Source organism: Accipiter gentilis, chromosome 1 (assembly GCF_929443795.1).
Source record: "Accipiter gentilis chromosome 1, bAccGen1.1, whole genome shotgun sequence".
NCBI classification, from domain to species: Eukaryota; Metazoa; Chordata; class Aves; order Accipitriformes; family Accipitridae; genus Astur; species Astur gentilis.
In genome coordinates this window covers 7,401,238-7,417,793 of record NC_064880.1, presented here as the reverse complement: position 1 = coordinate 7,417,793, position 16,556 = coordinate 7,401,238, and the positions used below count along the sequence as shown (strand labels likewise).

Genomic DNA, 16,556 nt, shown 5'->3' with positions numbered 1-16,556 from the left:
GATCTCCGGTAGGAAATCTTCTGCTGAGGCCAATGAGGCTGGGAACTGGGGCAGGCCCAAGAAAGCAGTGGTGATCCTCGCCTGCCCGCTGAGAGTGTGAAAATGCTCCTGGGTTGCACAAATGTGAGGCTGTGCAGGCATCTCTATCCCCCCTCCCACCCCCAAATCCCACCCCAAACCTTGAATATTTAACTGGGGAAACACTGGAAGGGTTGCAGAGCCTGGTGCTTTGCTCGGGCTTGGTTTTTATTTCAGCATCTGCTTCTGCATTTAGCTCCGAGTGAAACTTTTCCCATTTTTTGGTGAGGTGTCTTCCACTTGGTATTGTAATGCAACAGTTTGACACCTTGAGCAACATATAAATTAAGATGTCTGATGTTTCTCTTAGTTCTCATTAGCGGGAACAGCTGTTTATAATATCCTAGAAAATTTAACTCCAGGCAAAAAAAGAAAAGAAAATAAGGAGCCTGGGGAGGCAGGCAGCTCTGCTTTCAGGCTCCCCGAGGCAGGCATCCGGAGGGATTTGGGAGGTTTTTTGCAGGATGTTCCCAAGGGGTGGGAAATACCATGTCCTGGGAGCAGCTGCTTGACCCCTCCAAAAAATTCCTGGTGAGCCCAGCACCTCCGAGTACTGGCCTGGGAGGGAAGCCGCATGTGGGGCAGCATTTCCCTGTCCTCTGGAGATGTTTAGCTTGGGGAGGAGTGGGGGAATGCCCAAAAATCCTGGTAGGGCTCAGTGTGGGGCTGGGCAGCTGAGTGGCTTGACCAGATTTGGGGTGAGAAAAGTACTTTCCCCGTCACCCGTGGGGTCCCGGGGAGGGGGTGCCCCTGGGGGATACCGAGGGAGCTTGGGGACGAGCCCTTCCTTCTCTGCCCTGTTTTCCCCAAATTTTGCTGCCTCCGTGCGTGTCGTCCCCAGCGTGTCGTCATCCCACTCCCAGTTTCAGCCTTTTGAGTGCTAATGCCGGCATCTGAATGTCCCACGCGAATAAATCAGGCGGGATGACAGAGCCTCAGTGGCCTCTAGTGGCTGTGGGACAAAGAGCCCAGGGATGGGGGACCCGCATCCCCCCCAAAATCCCCCAAACAAGCACCGGTTTGGGTCCACACCACGAGAAGCACTTCTCCCAGGGTGAAACCCAAAGGCACAGGGGAAACTAAGTGCAAAAAAAAAAAAAAAGCCCCAAGGCCACATTTGAGGGGGGGGGGAGCACCCAGCAGGAGGGTGCTGCACCCAAAATTGCTCTTGGCCAGCCCCACCGCCTGTGGTTCCATCGCCCGGTAGGGATGGGCCAAGAGATCTCGAGCGTGGGAGTGGGCAGCCACTGGGTTTTTCTCCTTCCTGGGTTAAAAAGCAGGGAGGGGAAAAAATAATGGAGTTTTTCTGCAGGGCAAAATTTCCTTCATGTTTTTATCCATTTTCCGTTTTGCTAAAGCATGTTTTATGTTGGTAATGCCGCAATATAAAACATTAATCGCACGCGGTTGAAAACAGTAGCGGTCTCGAGCGAACGGATCAAAAGGGGTTTGATAACATTAAAATGACCAGTTTCATATCTTCCCCGCTGAAGGTCACTAAAACTGCCCCCTTCTGAGTAACTGTGATTTTTTTTCAACGAGAAGAGAGGAAAAAACTGACTCTATTTTCTCCCCTGAAACCACAGCGTTTGGAGCAGGATGGAGCATCCCTGCCCCGGACATGCTGTTCTGCAGCCCCCAGTCCCATGCTGTCCCTCCTCGCTCCCCCCATGATAAATAAATCATTTTGCAGGGGAGTGCTGGCCTAGTTTAACATGCCCTAGTTCTGGTGGAGAGGAGGGAAAAAAAAAAAAAAAAAAAAAATTATTTTGGATGGTTGCTACATGGGCATCCTTTTGGGGGAATTGTTTTAGGGGGTTCACCCGTTCCCCCCTCCCACCCCATGCTCTGCTTTGCCCCAGCTGCCCTCAATTTTAGGGATGTTTTTCTGTGGGTTATTGCAAACTGCTCTGGTGATGTAGGAAATGAGTGGTGGGGGGCACTGATGCAGCCCCAAAATGCCCTGGGACCCCCAGGGCTGGTATCATCCCCGGGGGGGGTGGGTTACGCGGTGCAAAGGGCTGATGCTGCAGTCACCGCAGGGATTTCAAGCTTGCGGAAAATGAGCAGCTTTAGGGATGGATAAAAATACCCCACCCCCAGCTCCTGGGCGTAAGGGGTCGGGGCTGGCTTTGCTGGGGGAGCAAGTATTTTAGCACCTTCCCCTAGTGCCGAAATCCCCGGGGAAATGGGATTAAAGCACCTCTGGGAGCGGGATTTTGCAAGTGCTCTGGGTGCTGTCGGGACCTTTGCACCTCGCTTGTCCCTCCAGCACCCTGCTTCTTCCAAAGGTGCCGAGTTTCCTTTGGTAAATAAACCTGCAAATGGCTCTTCTATATTTATTTTTATTTTTTTTTTCCCCCACCACTGCCAAAACAAGCAGTCCATATGGGCCAGGGTTGGGTGGGTTTTTTTGCAGTTTCCATGGGGATTTGGCGCTGGAGCTGCTGGGTGCTGGCTCCCGGCGTGGGGGGGATTGTTTTTTTGGTTGGGTTTTTTTTTGTGGTTTTTTTTTTTTTCCCTCCAGTCCCCGTAACCGGAGCCCAGCGGTGGCACCAGGCTCCCTGCCCAGCCTGGCATCTCCCAGCCAAGGTCACCGGGGAGACCGTAGGCAGCCGGCCGCCTGCGTTGGGCCATCTGTTAAATAATGTATGCAATAAACTCCTGCCCCGTGGTCAGCTTAATCCTTAAATCCTCCTTCAGAATATCATCTCCCGGCGATGCACGGCTGGGGGATCCCCGGCTCGGCCTCTTGGGCACATCTTTCCCCGCCATCCATCCCGCAACCTTCTCTTCTCGCCCCTCCATCCCGCATCCTCCCCGTAAGCGAGCTTGCCGGCGTGCCGGGCTCTCCTGCTCCATTATTTATGCGCCGCGCATATAAAAGAGCGGTTTATAATTTAGCAGAATCTCCTCTTCTTTCAGCCTCCCTTCCCCCTCGGGCTTCAGGTTTTCTCCGGTTCATCCCTGGCTTCTCTTGGGTGTCGAGGGGTTTTGGGGGGGGCTCCTGGGGCTGTGCATGGAGCCCATCCCCATGGGACCTGGTCCGGTGCATCTGGGTTTCAGGGGGTTTTGGGTGCTAGGAGGGTTTTTTTGGTGCATGGGGAGAAAGCGGGCAATCGGGTCTGGACCCTTAGATCAGGTTTTCACGTAAAACGGGGGCTTTTTGGTAAACTTAATTAACCAAGCGTCAATGGCCGCATCCAGCCCTTGGTTATGTGTCTTACGAGCTGCCCAGCGCTGCCTCGTCTGCCCTCCCCAAAGCCATGGGCTTGCACCCAGATGCTGGTTGAGGCAAACCCCATTAGATTGGGGGGGGACGACACACCCCAAACCCAAACAACCTCCCATGGGCCCATCCTGTCCTTTGCAGACACGTCGGGTCAACCCGAATAGAAAATCCCAGGGCCGAAGGGTTGGTGGTGTCCGCTGAGTCCGACCCATACGGCTGCGACCTCAGAGCTGAACCCGCTGGGGAAAAAAAATTAAAATAATTGGGGATTTTTTTTTTTCACGGGAGCACTTTAGCAAATCTCCCCCATCCCATCCTGGACCCTTGACAAGCTGGGGGGGGGGGTTAAAAATGGAGAAATAAATAGCAAAGCTGGTGGGGAGGGGAGCGCAGGGCCGTGCAGATTCTTGTGGCCTTAGCACCCCAAAAATGGGGGTGTTTGGGCAGCACCGGCACCCTGCCTCACCTCAAATTAATCGATGTGTTGTCCCCCCACCCCCCCGGCCGTCACCATACAAAGCAGCTCCAGCCCTGCTCGGCGGCATGCTGCTTTTATTGCAATATATTATTTTCTTTGCAATAAAACCCCGTCCCGGGGACCCATTTCCCCTGGCGTGATTGTATTTTTATTCCCCCGGCACAAAGGTTTGCTCGTGCCCTCGGTCGCGCAGGCAGGAGCGATAACGGCTCTTATTAATGCCGCCCCGCTCCCGGGCAATGATTAACGACGGTGGCCGCAGGGAATCGGCCGGTATTTGGGTTTTGGGGGTGGGGGGGAAGCGGCGCTGGGACGAAACCCCCCATTTTCCGCAGGCTTTCCCAGCAGCGAAGGGGACGGACGCCTTTTTGGGTCCCTGTTCCCAGTGGCTGCTTTCGGGACCTCGTGTTGAATTTTTTCCGTGAAATTTGTGCCCCAGAGGAGTTTTCCCATCAAACAAACAAACAAAAATCCCATAAATAAATATTAGTTATAATTAATTATTCAGGGCATGACCCCGATCGCCGGGGGGGTCCGTGCCAGAGAGCGGCGAGGTTTTCCTTGGTTATTTTTGGCATTATTTAGGTGGATGGGGAGGGATGCTCGCGGCGCTGGGCCCCGGCAGCACACGGGAAAGCACGGCAGATCCGCATTTATTATTTTTTTTTTTTTTCCATTTTGTTTCATTTTCCTTTTTATTTGGACATTGCAGAAATAGCCCTGTGTGGTGGATAAAAGTGCAACATACACAATATTTAAGAAAAGGAGGAAAGAAAACCTGCCTTGAGGTCTGTCAGTCAGAGTCGCAAACAGAAACAAGAAACCAAGCCCTCGCGCAAGAGGTGCTTTTTTTTTTTCCCTTTTTTTTTTTTTCTATGCACATCATGCAAAATAGTTATAAAGAAAGATTAGAAAAGTCAAAGAAAACCCCACGAGAGATCGACCGAGCCCTAGAAAGAGCAGAAAGCCCCGAGTGCCGCTTGACTCGGGGAGGGAATCGCTACCCTCCGGCATCTCCAAGTGTTTGGCACTCTTGTGATTACATTATAGAGATTTTTTTTTATATATATATATTTTTAATACAGTCTATTAAAGAGAGGAAACTGCCACAATATAAGAAAAAAAAACCAAAAAAACCAAGATCACCCACACTACAGACTGCATGGTAGTTAGAAAAGCCGAGCGTCCCCCCGCCCCCCTGTACATATAAAATCTGTCCCTTTGCTCACAGCAACCAAGAAGTACAAGCTTTAAAAAAGAAACCAGCAATTCCTCCTCTAGGCCCTTCCTTTATAAAAGTTTTGGTTTTCCCCTCGAGAACCTTAAAACGTGACTAAAATGAAATATATATATATATTTTATATCATTTTCCAACATCCAAAGACATCAACATAAAAAATCATAAGGAAGGGGATAGCGTGGTACATCCAAGTGCACAGATTCATTTTTGCAAGATTAAATAATGTAAACAAGGTGCCCACTGGGAACAACCCTGGCCGGGGGGAGACCCCGGGGGCCGGCCCCCCCCCCCCCCCCTCCCAAATCTTTTGCTGCCCCCTTTCCTCTTACCCCCCGATCTAGCGTGGTGCAAGGTTCATCGGACCGAGAAAAGAAATCACCGGGAATTCAGAGCCGTGGCGCGACGCCTCCGTTCATCCCTCGCGCCGGCGGGTTGGGGTGGGAGTTTTGGAGCGGGTGATTATTTTTCCGATTATTATTTTTTATTTATTTATTTTTAATTTTTTTTTTTTTTTTTTTTTTTTTTTTTTTAAATTTGCCGTTGGGCTTTGTCTCGCTCGCCGCCCTCCCCTCGGCGTGTCTGTCGGAGGGCAGGTTGTGCTGCGGTGCGGTGGGGATTGCAGGCTGCCGAGGACGGCTCTCCAAGTGCTTGCTCGGCGCGGTTGCTGCGGTCTTGGCGGCGGGGTGGAGGGGGGGGAAATTATTTTTTTGCCGATAACCTGTGTTGTAAACCGACCCCCCCCCCCCCCCGGCCCCCCCACCTCCGGCTTCAGCCGAGCGTCCCCGGGGAGGCTTTAAACACCGGGAGGGGCCTTTTCCGAGAGATTTTGCAGCACATCATCAATTCTATCATCTTCAATAACCACTGGAAAGCAGAAAAAAAAAACAACCCATAACCGTGGTGAATACCCTGCCGCCGTGCACCCCTCGCCCAAGGTCACCCCGGGGCGGTGGGCACCCCGGGCTGGGGTTGGGGAGGGGGGTCCCGCGTCCCTGGCGCGGCCATCGGCAAAGGCGGCCCGGTGCCCGGTGTCCGACACCCCGCGGGGTACCGGGTGCTCCGTGCCCCGTCCCTGGGGAGGGTCCCCGGTACCCTGCGCCCCGGCACGGTGCCTGGTGCCCCATCCGCGGGGAAGGTACCTACGGCCCGGGAAAGGGCCCTGGGGCACGGGGCCTTGTCCCCAAGGAAGGTCCCTTCACCTCTGCGTCCTGGGGATGGTCCCCAGGGCACGATGCCCTGTCCCCAAGGAAGGTTCCCACTACCCAGCACCCCGGGGAAGGTCTCCGGGACACGATGCCCGGCAGCCCGCAGGGAGCCCGGTCCATTGCGCCCTGTCCCCGGGGATGGTCCCCGGTGTCCTGTGGCCCAGGGGAAGGTCCCCGGGACACGATGCCCGACAACCTCCAGTGTGCCCTGGGTCCTAGGGATGATTCCCGGCGCCCTGCATCCCGGGAAGGTCTTGCTGCCTTGGGTCCTAGGGATGCTTCCCGGTGTACCCTGGGTCTTAGGAACGCTTCCCAGCGCCCTGCATCCCAGAGATGCTTCCCAGCGCCCTGCATCCCAGGAAGGTCTTGGTGCCCTGCATCTCGGGGATGCTTCCCGCTGCTCTGTGTCCCAGGGATGCTTCCCAGCGCCCTGAGTCCTAGGGATGCTTCCCAGCGCCCTGTGTCCCGGGAAGGTCCCGGTGCCCTGCATCCCGGGGATGCTTCCCGCTGCTCTGTGTCCTAGGGATGCTTCCCAGCGCCCTGCGTCCCGGGAAGGTCCCGCTGCCCTGGGTCCTAGGGATGCTTCCCGCTGCCCTGCATCCCGGGGACGCTTCCCAGCGCCCGGCACCCCCCCCCCCACCCCCGCACCTACCTCTCTTGCTGCGGCCGATCTGCCCCAGCTTGGGGGGCCGCTTGCCTTGCCCGCCGGCGAGGAGGCCGTCGGGCCCGCGGAGGCGGACGGGGAAGGGCAGCTGCCCCACGGCCGCGTCCCCCGCCAGCTGCCCCTCGCCGTAGGGCGGCCCCTCCGACATGGGGGCGGCGGGGGGGGACCCGCCGCCGCCGCCGCCCCCCGACAGCCTCCCGGGGCGCGGGGGGCCCCGCGGGCCCGGGGCAGCGGCGCAGCGGGGCGCGGGGCGGCCGCCCCGTCACATCCCGGCCCGGCCCGGCGCTGCTGGCGGCTCCGCGGCTGCGGCGGCGGCTCCGGCGGCGGCGGCGATAGAGGAGCGGGGGGCGGGACCGGGCGGGACGGGGCGGGAGCGGCACGGGCACGGCCCCCCCCCCCCCGCCCCCCAAAACCCTCCTCCCCGGGCCCCGGCGGCGGCACCGCCCCCGGCGGGCTGCCCCACGCCCCGCGGGGATCCCCGGGGCTGCCCCACCGGCGTGTGCCCCGGCTGCGTCCCCGGGGAGCCCGCGGCTGGCCCCGCGGCGCTTCTGGGGAGCCTGGAGCCGCCCCGCAGCATCCCTGGGGGGCCCGGGGATGCCCCGCAGCGTCCCCCGGCGAGCCTGGGCTGCCCCACAGCACTTCTGGGGAGCCTGGAGCTGCCCCACGGTATCCCTGGCAAGCCTAGGCTGCCCCACAGCACTTCTGGGGAGCCCGGGGCTGCCCCACAGCACTTCTGGGGAGCCTGGAGCTGCCCCACAGCATCCCCAGAGTGCCCCGAGCTGCCCCGCAGCATCCCCAGCAAGCCTAGGCTGCCCCACAGCACTTCTGGGGAGCCTGGAGCTGCCCCACAGCATCCCCGGGGAGCCCGGAGCTGCCCCACAGCATCCCCCAGCGAGCCTAGGCTGCCCCACAGCACTTCTGGGGAGCCTGGAGCCACCCCACAGCATCCCCGGGGAGCCCGGAGCTGCCCCACAGCATCCCCCAGCGAGCCTAGGCTGCCCCACAGCACTTCTGGGGAGCCCGGAGCTGCCCCGCAGCATCCCCAGAGTGCCCCAAGCTGCCCTACAGCATCCCTGGGGAGCCCAGGGCTGCCCTATAGCAACCCCTGGTTAGCCCAGAGCTGCCCCACAGCACTTCTGGGGAGCCTGGAGCTGCCCTGCAGCCACCCCTGGGGAGCCCCAAGCTGCCCCAGAGCATCCCCAAGGAGCTCAGAGCTGCCCCACAGCATCTCTGGGGTGCCCTGCAGTATCCCTAGGGAGCCCAAAGCTACCCCACAGCATCCCTGGGGAGCCCAGAGCTGCACCGCAGCATCCCCGGGGAGCCCTGCAGCGTCCCTGGGGAGCTCAGAGCTGCCCCACGGCATCCCTGTAGACCCTGGAGCTGCCCCACGGCATCCCTGGGGAGCCTAGGCTGCCCCACAGCCACATCTGGGGAGCTCAGAGCTGCTCTGCAGCATTCCTGCTGAGCCTGGAGCTGCCCCACGGCATCCCTGGGAAGTCCAGGCTGCCCCACAGCAGCCCTGGAGAGCTCAGCAGCTGTTCCCAGGATGCGTGGGCTCAGCCCCACGTCTGCCCTGCAGATCCCAGCAGGAATGAGCTGTCACGGGGCCTCTGGCACTTTGGGGGGGGCTGCAAGGTGGGGAGACGGTCTGGGCGCGCTTGGCTGTTGGTGCCCAGGACGTGTCCCTGCATAGGCCTTTCCCAGGGGACTGCAGGAGGGTTTTTCGGTTGCTGTGAGCTTTCCACTGGGTTTTCCCCGCAGCGTTGCCACAGCGGCATGGGTCATCGGAGTTATTGCCTGGCAAAGGGAGCCAGCCCGGCCAAGGGGCGATGGGAAGGTTGGGGCTACCATTTTGGGGGAGACTGCAGCTATGTGGGGGGGTTCAGGCATCCCTCGTGCATCCCCTGCCAAGCAAAGTGGGGGGACAGTGGGGAACAGCAGCAAAAAAAAAGTTTCTGCAAGGCTGGGTTACAACATCTGCGCCAGCGGATTTCTCTGGAAGCGGGAGCCCGACTCGTTTTGGGGGCCAAGCAGGACAGAGGCTCGGGAAGGACAGGGTGCCCTGCGACACTGGGGCCAGGGCATGCTGCCCCGGGGCTTCTCTTATCTCCAAAATCCCTCATTTGCTGAAATCCTCAGCTCCCAGAGCCGAGCGAGCCCCTCTCCCGTGCACCCCCGCACACCCCCGAGCTGTCAACTCCTTACATAAGGTTGCGTCTACGCCCAAGATATCACGGGGGAAAGCTTGAAAACAGGAGGCGAAAGGTAACGGGGAAAGCTCAGCCCCCCCAAAAGTGTATTTTTAGGCTTCGCATGATGGCTCCATTCCCCGGGCAAAATGCCGAGGCTCAAGGCCGCATCCTGCACCTGGCTGCCTGAGGGGAGGTGACCTCCTCACTGTCCCCGTCGAGGGTACAAAGCTTTTTGGGGTGCTTGGTCCCCAGGAAACCGCAGCTGGGGAGGGAAAAGCAAAGCCTTGTTAGGGTACAGGGAGTGATGGGCAGTAACGCCCCCCCCTCCCCCCCGAAAAAACCCTCTAAATATGATTTTTACAGCAGAAAATTGCTTTTAAGGAAAGGAGTCAGGGTCTCGGCTGGTCTGGATCTTAAATCCACGCTCTTGGGAAGACGGCGGCATTTGGTGTGGGATTCAGCAGACCCGATCACTTGGGGAAAGCCTTGAGGGTTTCTTGGTGTTTCATTTTTTCCCCACGGTGCTGATAAAAGGAGATTTTATTTTCTGGCAGCAGCAGAAGGGTGTGAAGGGCAAGGCAGGGCGATAACGGCAGGGAGAGGAAGGACGCCTCTGCCAGTGAGCTGGATTCTGGCTTTTCCCACTGGGATTCTGGCTTTTCCCGCTGGCAGGCAAGCAGGCAGGCTCACTGCGGTGGGCAGCCACTGCCATCTACAGCCGGCGGGCAGGCTGGATGCGGCCCTTCCCGGCACTGGGGCTGCCCAAGCCCCGCTTCTGGGGCCAGCGGGGAAATTAAACCGGTGCCACACAACCGAAGCGGCCTTCGGACGCTGCCCGGCCCAGGCTAGTTAACGTTTAACGAGGAAACAACTGGTTTCCTTGTTAAATTCACCATTTTTCCTGGCAGTCGATGGAAAACGATCTCTTTTTAAATGTGCTGGGGCAGGGGGGAGTTCTTGGAGGGGGGGACACAAGCGGCTCTGCCTGCCTGCAGGCACTGGAGAGAGCACGGGGTCTTCCCCCAAATCCCATTCCAGGCTCCCAAACCAGGGGCTCCCCCACCCTGCCCCTGTGTTTCTCTAATTGAAAACTCATTGATGCCCTCCACAGCAAACATTAATTGAAGTTCGTTAATTGGGTTCATTAACCCTCTCGGGTGCAGTTACCGTATGTGATTTATGGCAAAACAGGGGAGGCGGGGAAGGGAGCTTTCCTCTTCTGTGTGAAAGTTTGGGGGTTTGGTACCACTCTGCATTACAGAGGAGGGGACAGCAGTGTCTGTCCTGACTGGTGTTGGATTCAGTGCAGAGGGATGGGATCCCACGCCCCTTACGCCCCCCTTTGACCACCGCTCAGGGTGATTCACATTCCTCCGGCGTTCACCAGCGCAGCATGTACGCCCCAGGGAGCACAGAAGGGCAGCAGACGGCGTCACTCCCCTTAGGGTCACCTAACGATGCGAGACAAACGCACTTTTCAATCTATTTTATTACTTGATGTCCCATTTTCTATACCAGCTCAAGCCAAGTGCAGAAATCAGCCACAGCATTTTCACCTCCCTGTTTTCATGTCCTGGCGTGATACAGCCAAAAACTGATTTCGTGGATGATCACAAAGTCAGCTGCGTTCACACAACCCCCCCTACAAGCTCTCTGAAAGCCCACCCTGCTCTGGCCACCCTGGTCCCCAGAGCCAGGTGACAGCATCGTCTAAATCCTGCAGCCTCTGAAAAGGCATAATACATCTTTTTTTTCCCCCCACAGCCTTTTATAAGCCGGGTATTTCAGTAAACCATGACACAAACCCCGCGAGTCTGACTCTTTACAGAAGAGCTTGAAACTGCGTCTCCCAGCTGAGCACCACACGCTTTGCGAGGAATCTTCATCTCCCACCCCGAAAACCTCCGGAATGCGACGTGAGCCCTGATCAGCTGGACCGTCACCTTCTAAACTCGGCTCTGTGCCCCAGTCAAAGCACCCCACTCACTCAAGCTCCCTCCCCTTCCCCCAAATCAACCAACCAAGCAGCGAGGCGAGAAAACCCCTTTGCGAGAGGCAGCTTTAACACCAAAAGCTCCCCCCGGCCACAGAAATTTAACTGTTGTATAAGGGAACCACCCTGGAGACGGCCTGCCTGCAGATAGGGCACCGTTTGGGCTCGGGGAGAGCCTGGTAGCACTCACTGCAAGAGCAAACATGCCCACACTCCAGGAAGACGCAGGATTTGGTGTTGCTCAAGCAGACGACGCAGGCGTTTTTGAGCGTCTCTCCACCCTCCACGTTCATTTCGTGCATCAGGCGCTCCTGGGCCTGCCGGAATTCATCCTGCATTTGCTTGAGGTGCTGCCTCTCTCGGTGATGCCGGTATTGCTTCCGTAAGACGAAGAAGAGGACGGCGCAGGTGGCGAACCCAAAAATGATGGTCAGGATTTTCCAAAACCGGACATTTGATTCTTGTTTCTGCAGCAAGGTGTGGAAATCCACGCTGCTCAGGTAGTAGGGCATGCCTTGTTTGGGGGGCTGCAGCTTGATCGTGGTGTTATCCAGAACCAGCTCTCCCACCCCTGTCAGCGCCGTGCCCACCTTCAGCATCTGCTCTGTCTCCTGAATGCCCTTTGGGCGCTCTCCGCTGATGTAGTGGCCAATGACGTCGGTGAAGGACTGGACGGAGGGATGAAATTTTTCATACACTGTCTCCAGGCTGAGCTCAGCAGCGTCTAGCGGCTTCATCACCCTGACAGTGACACCGGTGCCTTCCTCCTGAGGGACCAGGTCGAAGGGGGTGGTGTTGGTTCTCTGGTGGATGATCTTCTCATAGTCGTTCCTGGGGAAGGAGAAGGGGACAAAGCAAACGCAGGTGTTAGTGCTTCCCCCGAGGCTGGCAGGGAAACACCACGTGGGCCGATCTGCCAATTTTGGGGACTGCCAGATGTCTCCTGCCCTGAGTGAAGTTTATTTGGATGGGACTCTCTGGAGAGTGGCACCTTTCCCCTCAAGGAGGCTCGCCGCCCTCATCTCAACGCTTCTGCAGTTCCCACGGAAGTAGCGCGGGCTTCCACCGTCACCAGGAGAGCACTTTGGCCCACTTAATTCCCCCTTCTCTCCCTGTGGTGTTCCTGGCTGCCAGAAACCGCCCTGCGAGGAGAAGCGCTGCCTGTCACACGTGCAAATTTGATAAGCGTTATCCGCTTAGGTGAGGCTCAAAGAGCGTTGCCGTGTTCTTGTTTCGGCAGCTCTTGCGGGCCAGGCTGCTCTTGGGACCATCCTTAGGTCCCCTGGGTGTGGGTATCACCCATATCCAGCTGAATTTCTCTTTTGAAGGTGTTGTTTTGCTTGGGAAATATTGTCCCATGGCCACCTCCATAGCAACAACGTGAGGCTACTGATAAATGTTCTGCCCACGTTGGGTTACTCTATGTGCTCGTCCCCTACAGCCCCTATATGAACTCTGAAAGGCTACAGCCCTGTAAAGAGCCAAACATGCCCTGTTCCAGCAGCTGTAACTGGGCACTGTGGGGTCCGTGTCTGGGGCATTTCTGGGCCTGAAGTCATTTCGGCATCTCAGGGCCTTCAAGGGCACCTCAGCTGGTCTGAAAGCTGGATGTTTGTGGGCGCTGGGCACCTACCAGAGGTGGGTTGTTCGGTTCCACACCATTTTATGCTCTTGCAGCGTCAGCCTCTGAACGACACCCTTGCAGTTCTCCACAAACTGGCTGCTCAGGGTCTCCTTAACGGACCGCACCACGCCTGAAAGACAAATCCAAAGCACGTGCGTGAGGTGCTCATTAATTTTCTGCTCCATTTCTTATGGCATACAGCGGGTAGGGGCAGTATCTGAACGAGATGGGAGGCTGAAGAGGCTGCCTGACAGGGAGGAGATGAGCTGCTGAGAGCAGAACCGCGGGGCTGGGGATAAAACCAAGCCGGCGAGGGGGCAGCCAGGGTGAGGATACACCCCCCCGCCCTGGCTTTTAGGCCTTGCTCCTACCTTCGATGACCGCGTAGGGGACGCAGCGTCCCGGCGCCTCCAGCAGCACCGCCCGCAGGTCTCCGTCCAGCCGGACCCTCCTGGCGCCCTGCGGGGAAGAAACGGAGGCCGCCGTTCAACCGACGACACCAGGCCGCGGTGCGGGCCGGGGCCCCTGCGCGACACCCAAACCCCCCCCCCCCCCTCGCCCCGGGGGCCCGTCGCAACCCACCTCAAGGCCGCGGGCGACGCGGGCCTTCTGCCGGTAAACGGAGTAGACCAGGGCGGTGAGGGCGGTGCTGGCGACCAGCAGCACGGCCTGCGCGGCCGAGGGCCGCCCGCCGCCCTCCATCGCCGCCGCGCCGTTACCGCGGCAACCGCCCGCCGGCGCTGAGTGATGACGTAAGCCGCGACGCTCTGGCAGCCGGCACCGCCATACCATAGAGACGCGGTCCGCCAGGGCCGCTGCTCTGGGAAGGGGCGGGGGGGGGCCAACGAGGGGCGAAGGGCGCAGAGCTCCCCTCCACACCCCCCCAGGGCTTTGCTGGGTGGCCGGGGGAGCCCAAATCCAGCCCCACAGGGCCTGGGAGCGGGGAGGTGGGTCAGATCCCGGCTCCACGGGGCCTTAGCGAGGGTAAATCCCAGCCCCGGGGCTTTTTTTTTGGGGGGGGAGGGGGCAGGACAGATCCCAGCCCCCCCCCCCCCCCCCCCCCCCCCCCCGCCCCGGGTCTTGGATCTTGGAGGGGAGACTAAGCTCCAGCCCCACAAGGCCTAGGGGGGGGGGGGGATTAGCCCAAATCCCCCTCAGGATCTTGGTAGCGGGCCCCAGATCCTAATACCCCCAGTGCCCACCCCTTCCCAAGGGCCTTGGGGGGGGGGGGGGGGCGGCAGCCCAAATCCCAGCCCCCTGCAGAGCTTGGGGATGCCAAGCCAAAGCCTATCCCCCCTAGGCCTGGGGGGGGGGGGGGGCGGGGGGGGGGGATATCTGCCCAAACCCTAGCCCTATAGCACCTGGGGGGTAGGTGTTTGCACCCACTCACCAGGGTGGGGGGCAGCAGCACCCCACGGCCCCGAAGGGACCCCCCCCGCCACTGTGAGGACACAGCTCAGTACGGGGCCTGCAGGGACGCAGCCCCCAGCCCCATTTTGTTGGGTCTTTCTCCCACACCCCATACAGGGCTACGGCCCAGGCTGGCAGGTCCCTATGCTGGGGGACACACACACAAGACCCTGCCCACCCCCCCCAGCTTATCCCCTTGCTGTTCTTTATTCTGGGAAAGCAGCAAATGGGGAGGGGAAAAAAATAGTAATTTTTGGAAAATTATTGATCTTCAGGGCCTTGGCACTGCTTATGGGGTGGGCAGGGGGGGGTTGCAGGCAAAAGCCCTGCTCTTTCCCGGGGGCCTTAGGGACCAAACCCCCATCGCAGCCTCCCTGGCGCAGGCGGCCTTGTGCCACCCCCCCCCCCCCCAGCTCTATATTTAAAAAAACAAGTTGCCATGACTACACAGAGCGGCTCTCGCCAGCCCTTGGTGCCGCAGGAAGGGTGCAGAAAGTGCAGGGGACCCCGCAGCCCCCCCCCCCAGTTTGGCTTCCCTTTCGAGGGGTAAATTTGGTATAAATACCCCCAAATTGCCTCAGTGACGAGCTTAACTCTTCCTCTCCCGTTTGCCAGGGCTCGGTCCAGGTGAGACACAGGCGCCGTTACACCGCAGAAAACACACATTAACTTTATTATGGCTGCCGCGGAGGAGGCACGAGAACAGGTTCAGAGGCAGGGGCCGGGGGGGGGTCCCCGGGATGCAAACTCACCCCCCCCGCCCCAGGGGTCTTCCTTGCAAACAAAGCCACCGTCTTGTCCAGATTTGTCCCCAAGGCAGGTCCGACTTTGGCTTGGGGTGCGGGGAGGGCACCTCATCCCCAAAACGGGGTGACCCACTGCTGCCGCTCAGCAAACCGGGGGCCGGGGGCCGCGCAGGCTGCATCCCCGCATCTCCCTGGCCAGCCGCAGCACGGCAGCTCGCTCGCTGGGGCCGCCATCCCCTCGGGGTGCCCCGGTGCCGAAGGCCTCCTCCTCCTCCTCCTCTAGGATGGAGCTGAGTCGGGGGGCACAGCGGGCCCTCTCGGCAGGCGGGCGGTAGGGACACTTGGTGTTGAGCAGCCGGCGGAGGGGCACCAAGGGGACGATGGCGTCACCCAGGAGCTGCTGCTGGACGTGGCGGAAATCGTTCTGCCTTTTGAGGCGCTTGAACTCGTTGAAGGCGGAGGCGGAGGTCTGGTAGAGGAGCAGGGCCATGGCGCGAGCCTTGTCGGCTTTGGAGACCAGGACGGCGTGGCAGCGCAGCACCACCGCCTTGTTCTTCACCTGGTGCCGGTAAACCCAGGCGAAGACTTTGGGGTGCCGGCGGTCGGCGGCGCAGTAAGTGATGCGGTGCAGGAGGTACGCGTGGCCCGGCCGGCGGGCTCCCTTCTCGCAGGGGGTCATACGGATACCTTGGGGTCCCAACGTCAGCTTCATCTTGGCCCCGCCGGCCCCCGCGTCGCTCTTAGCCCAGATCTTGCCCACCGCCTCCTCCGTGCAGCCCTCACCCTTGGCGTGCAGGGTGACGGCGTTGCCCAGGTACCGCACCGTGTACGTCGGGTCCTCCTTATTCAGCTCCACTTTCTGGCGTTTGCCGCGGAAGACGCTGCCCAGCCGTTCCAGCGGGCAGTCGGGCAGGAGGTCCGGGCAGGAGCGCAGGAAGCCAGCCAGCAACGCGGCGTAGCTCAGCCCCGGCCCCAGGCTTTTGCCTTTGCACTTACGTTCATTTTCCACCAGCACGAACTTGCTCCGGCGCCAGGGCAGCATCTCCGCTCTGCCGAGGGGCCCCCCCCCGGGCCACCCCGCACGCCTCCACTAATCCCGGCCCTGCCGCGACGGTTCCCCACCGACCCACTTGCGAGCAGAAAGACACCCCCCCACCACCACCACCACCACCAACCCCCGGACCCCAAAGCTGGCTGGGGGGTGTCCCCACACCCCCCCACCGGGGGGGGTGGTGGGGAGGGAAAAGCCCCTACCCCAGCACAGCGGGATGCAGCTGCTGAATGCGATGCCGTCTGCCCGGGGAGGATGCGGAACCGCTTGGCCGAGGAGCTGCCGTGCTCCGGCTGCCGCTTGCGCTTGCTGCGGGAACGGTGGCTGCGGGGATGCAGCTAGCTCTCCGTGGGCTGCTCCACCTCCCCGCGACGCCGCGTCGCCCCGGCCTCGAGCACGCGGGGAGCCGCCGGCGGACACCCCCTGCCGCCGTGCACGTCGCCGGATGCGCGTTCGCTTCGTGCTCGGGCAGGGAAAGAAAGATGCTGGGAAAATCAAGGATTCCTCTCCCCCCGCCCTCTCCATCACCACCAGCCATGCAGGGACCGGATCTGCCACCCCCCTCCCCCCCCAGGACCAAAGCCCACCTGCGTGGTGGGAAATTAGGGCAGGATGCTGGGGGGATGATTTTTGGGAGGGTCGG

General features: G+C 59.8%; 3 protein-coding genes across 3 annotated transcripts; all 3 read right to left on the bottom strand.

Moving 5' to 3' along the window:
• Positions 1-5,750: 5,750 nt before the first annotated feature.
• On the bottom strand, positions 5,751-7,176 carry CAMK2N1 (calcium/calmodulin dependent protein kinase II inhibitor 1). The gene is made up of 2 exons (XM_049791487.1): positions 6,886-7,176; positions 5,751-5,892 (listed from the first exon to the last, which is right to left on the bottom strand). Exons 1-2 carry the CDS (start codon positions 7,043-7,045, stop codon positions 5,822-5,824), a joined length of 231 nt encoding a protein of 76 aa, XP_049647444.1. The 5' UTR covers positions 7,046-7,176; the 3' UTR covers positions 5,751-5,821.
• Positions 7,177-10,566: 3,390 nt separating this feature from the next.
• MUL1 (mitochondrial E3 ubiquitin protein ligase 1) lies at positions 10,567-13,425 on the bottom strand. The gene is made up of 4 exons (XM_049791227.1): positions 13,289-13,425; positions 13,078-13,165; positions 12,716-12,836; positions 10,567-11,913 (listed from the first exon to the last, which is right to left on the bottom strand). The coding sequence occupies exons 1-4, from the start codon at positions 13,406-13,408 to the stop codon at positions 11,184-11,186; spliced, it is 1,059 nt and encodes a 352-aa protein (XP_049647184.1). The 5' UTR covers positions 13,409-13,425; the 3' UTR covers positions 10,567-11,183.
• A 1,451-nt stretch (positions 13,426-14,876) lies between these two features.
• Positions 14,877-16,328, bottom strand: FAM43B (family with sequence similarity 43 member B). The gene has a single exon (XM_049791349.1). The coding sequence runs from the start codon at positions 15,902-15,904 to the stop codon at positions 15,005-15,007; it is 900 nt and encodes a 299-aa protein (XP_049647306.1). The 5' UTR covers positions 15,905-16,328; the 3' UTR covers positions 14,877-15,004.
• Between the last annotated feature and the right edge of the window lie 228 nt (positions 16,329-16,556).

Bases quoted from the DNA above. Each gene is read 5' to 3' on its own strand.
- MUL1 (XM_049791227.1), bottom strand. From the start codon at position 13,408: ATGGAGGGCGGCGGGCGGCCCTCGGCCGCGCAGGCCGTGCTGCTGGTC. The intron at 13,166-13,288 runs GTGGGTTGCGAC...TCTTCCCCGCAG, and splicing joins GCGTCGCCCGCGGCCTTGAG to GGCGCCAGGAGGGTCCGGCT. The intron at 11,914-12,715 runs GTAGGTGCCCAG...CTCCTTCCCCAG, and splicing joins AACCGAACAACCCACCTCTG to GAACGACTATGAGAAGATCA.
- FAM43B (XM_049791349.1), bottom strand. From the start codon at position 15,904: ATGCTGCCCTGGCGCCGGAGCAAGTTCGTGCTGGTGGAAAATGAACGT.
- CAMK2N1 (XM_049791487.1), bottom strand. From the start codon at position 7,045: ATGTCGGAGGGGCCGCCCTACGGCGAGGGGCAGCTGGCGGGGGACGCG. The intron at 5,893-6,885 runs GTAGGTGCGGGG...TCTGCTTTCCAG, and splicing joins GATCGGCCGCAGCAAGAGAG to TGGTTATTGAAGATGATAGA.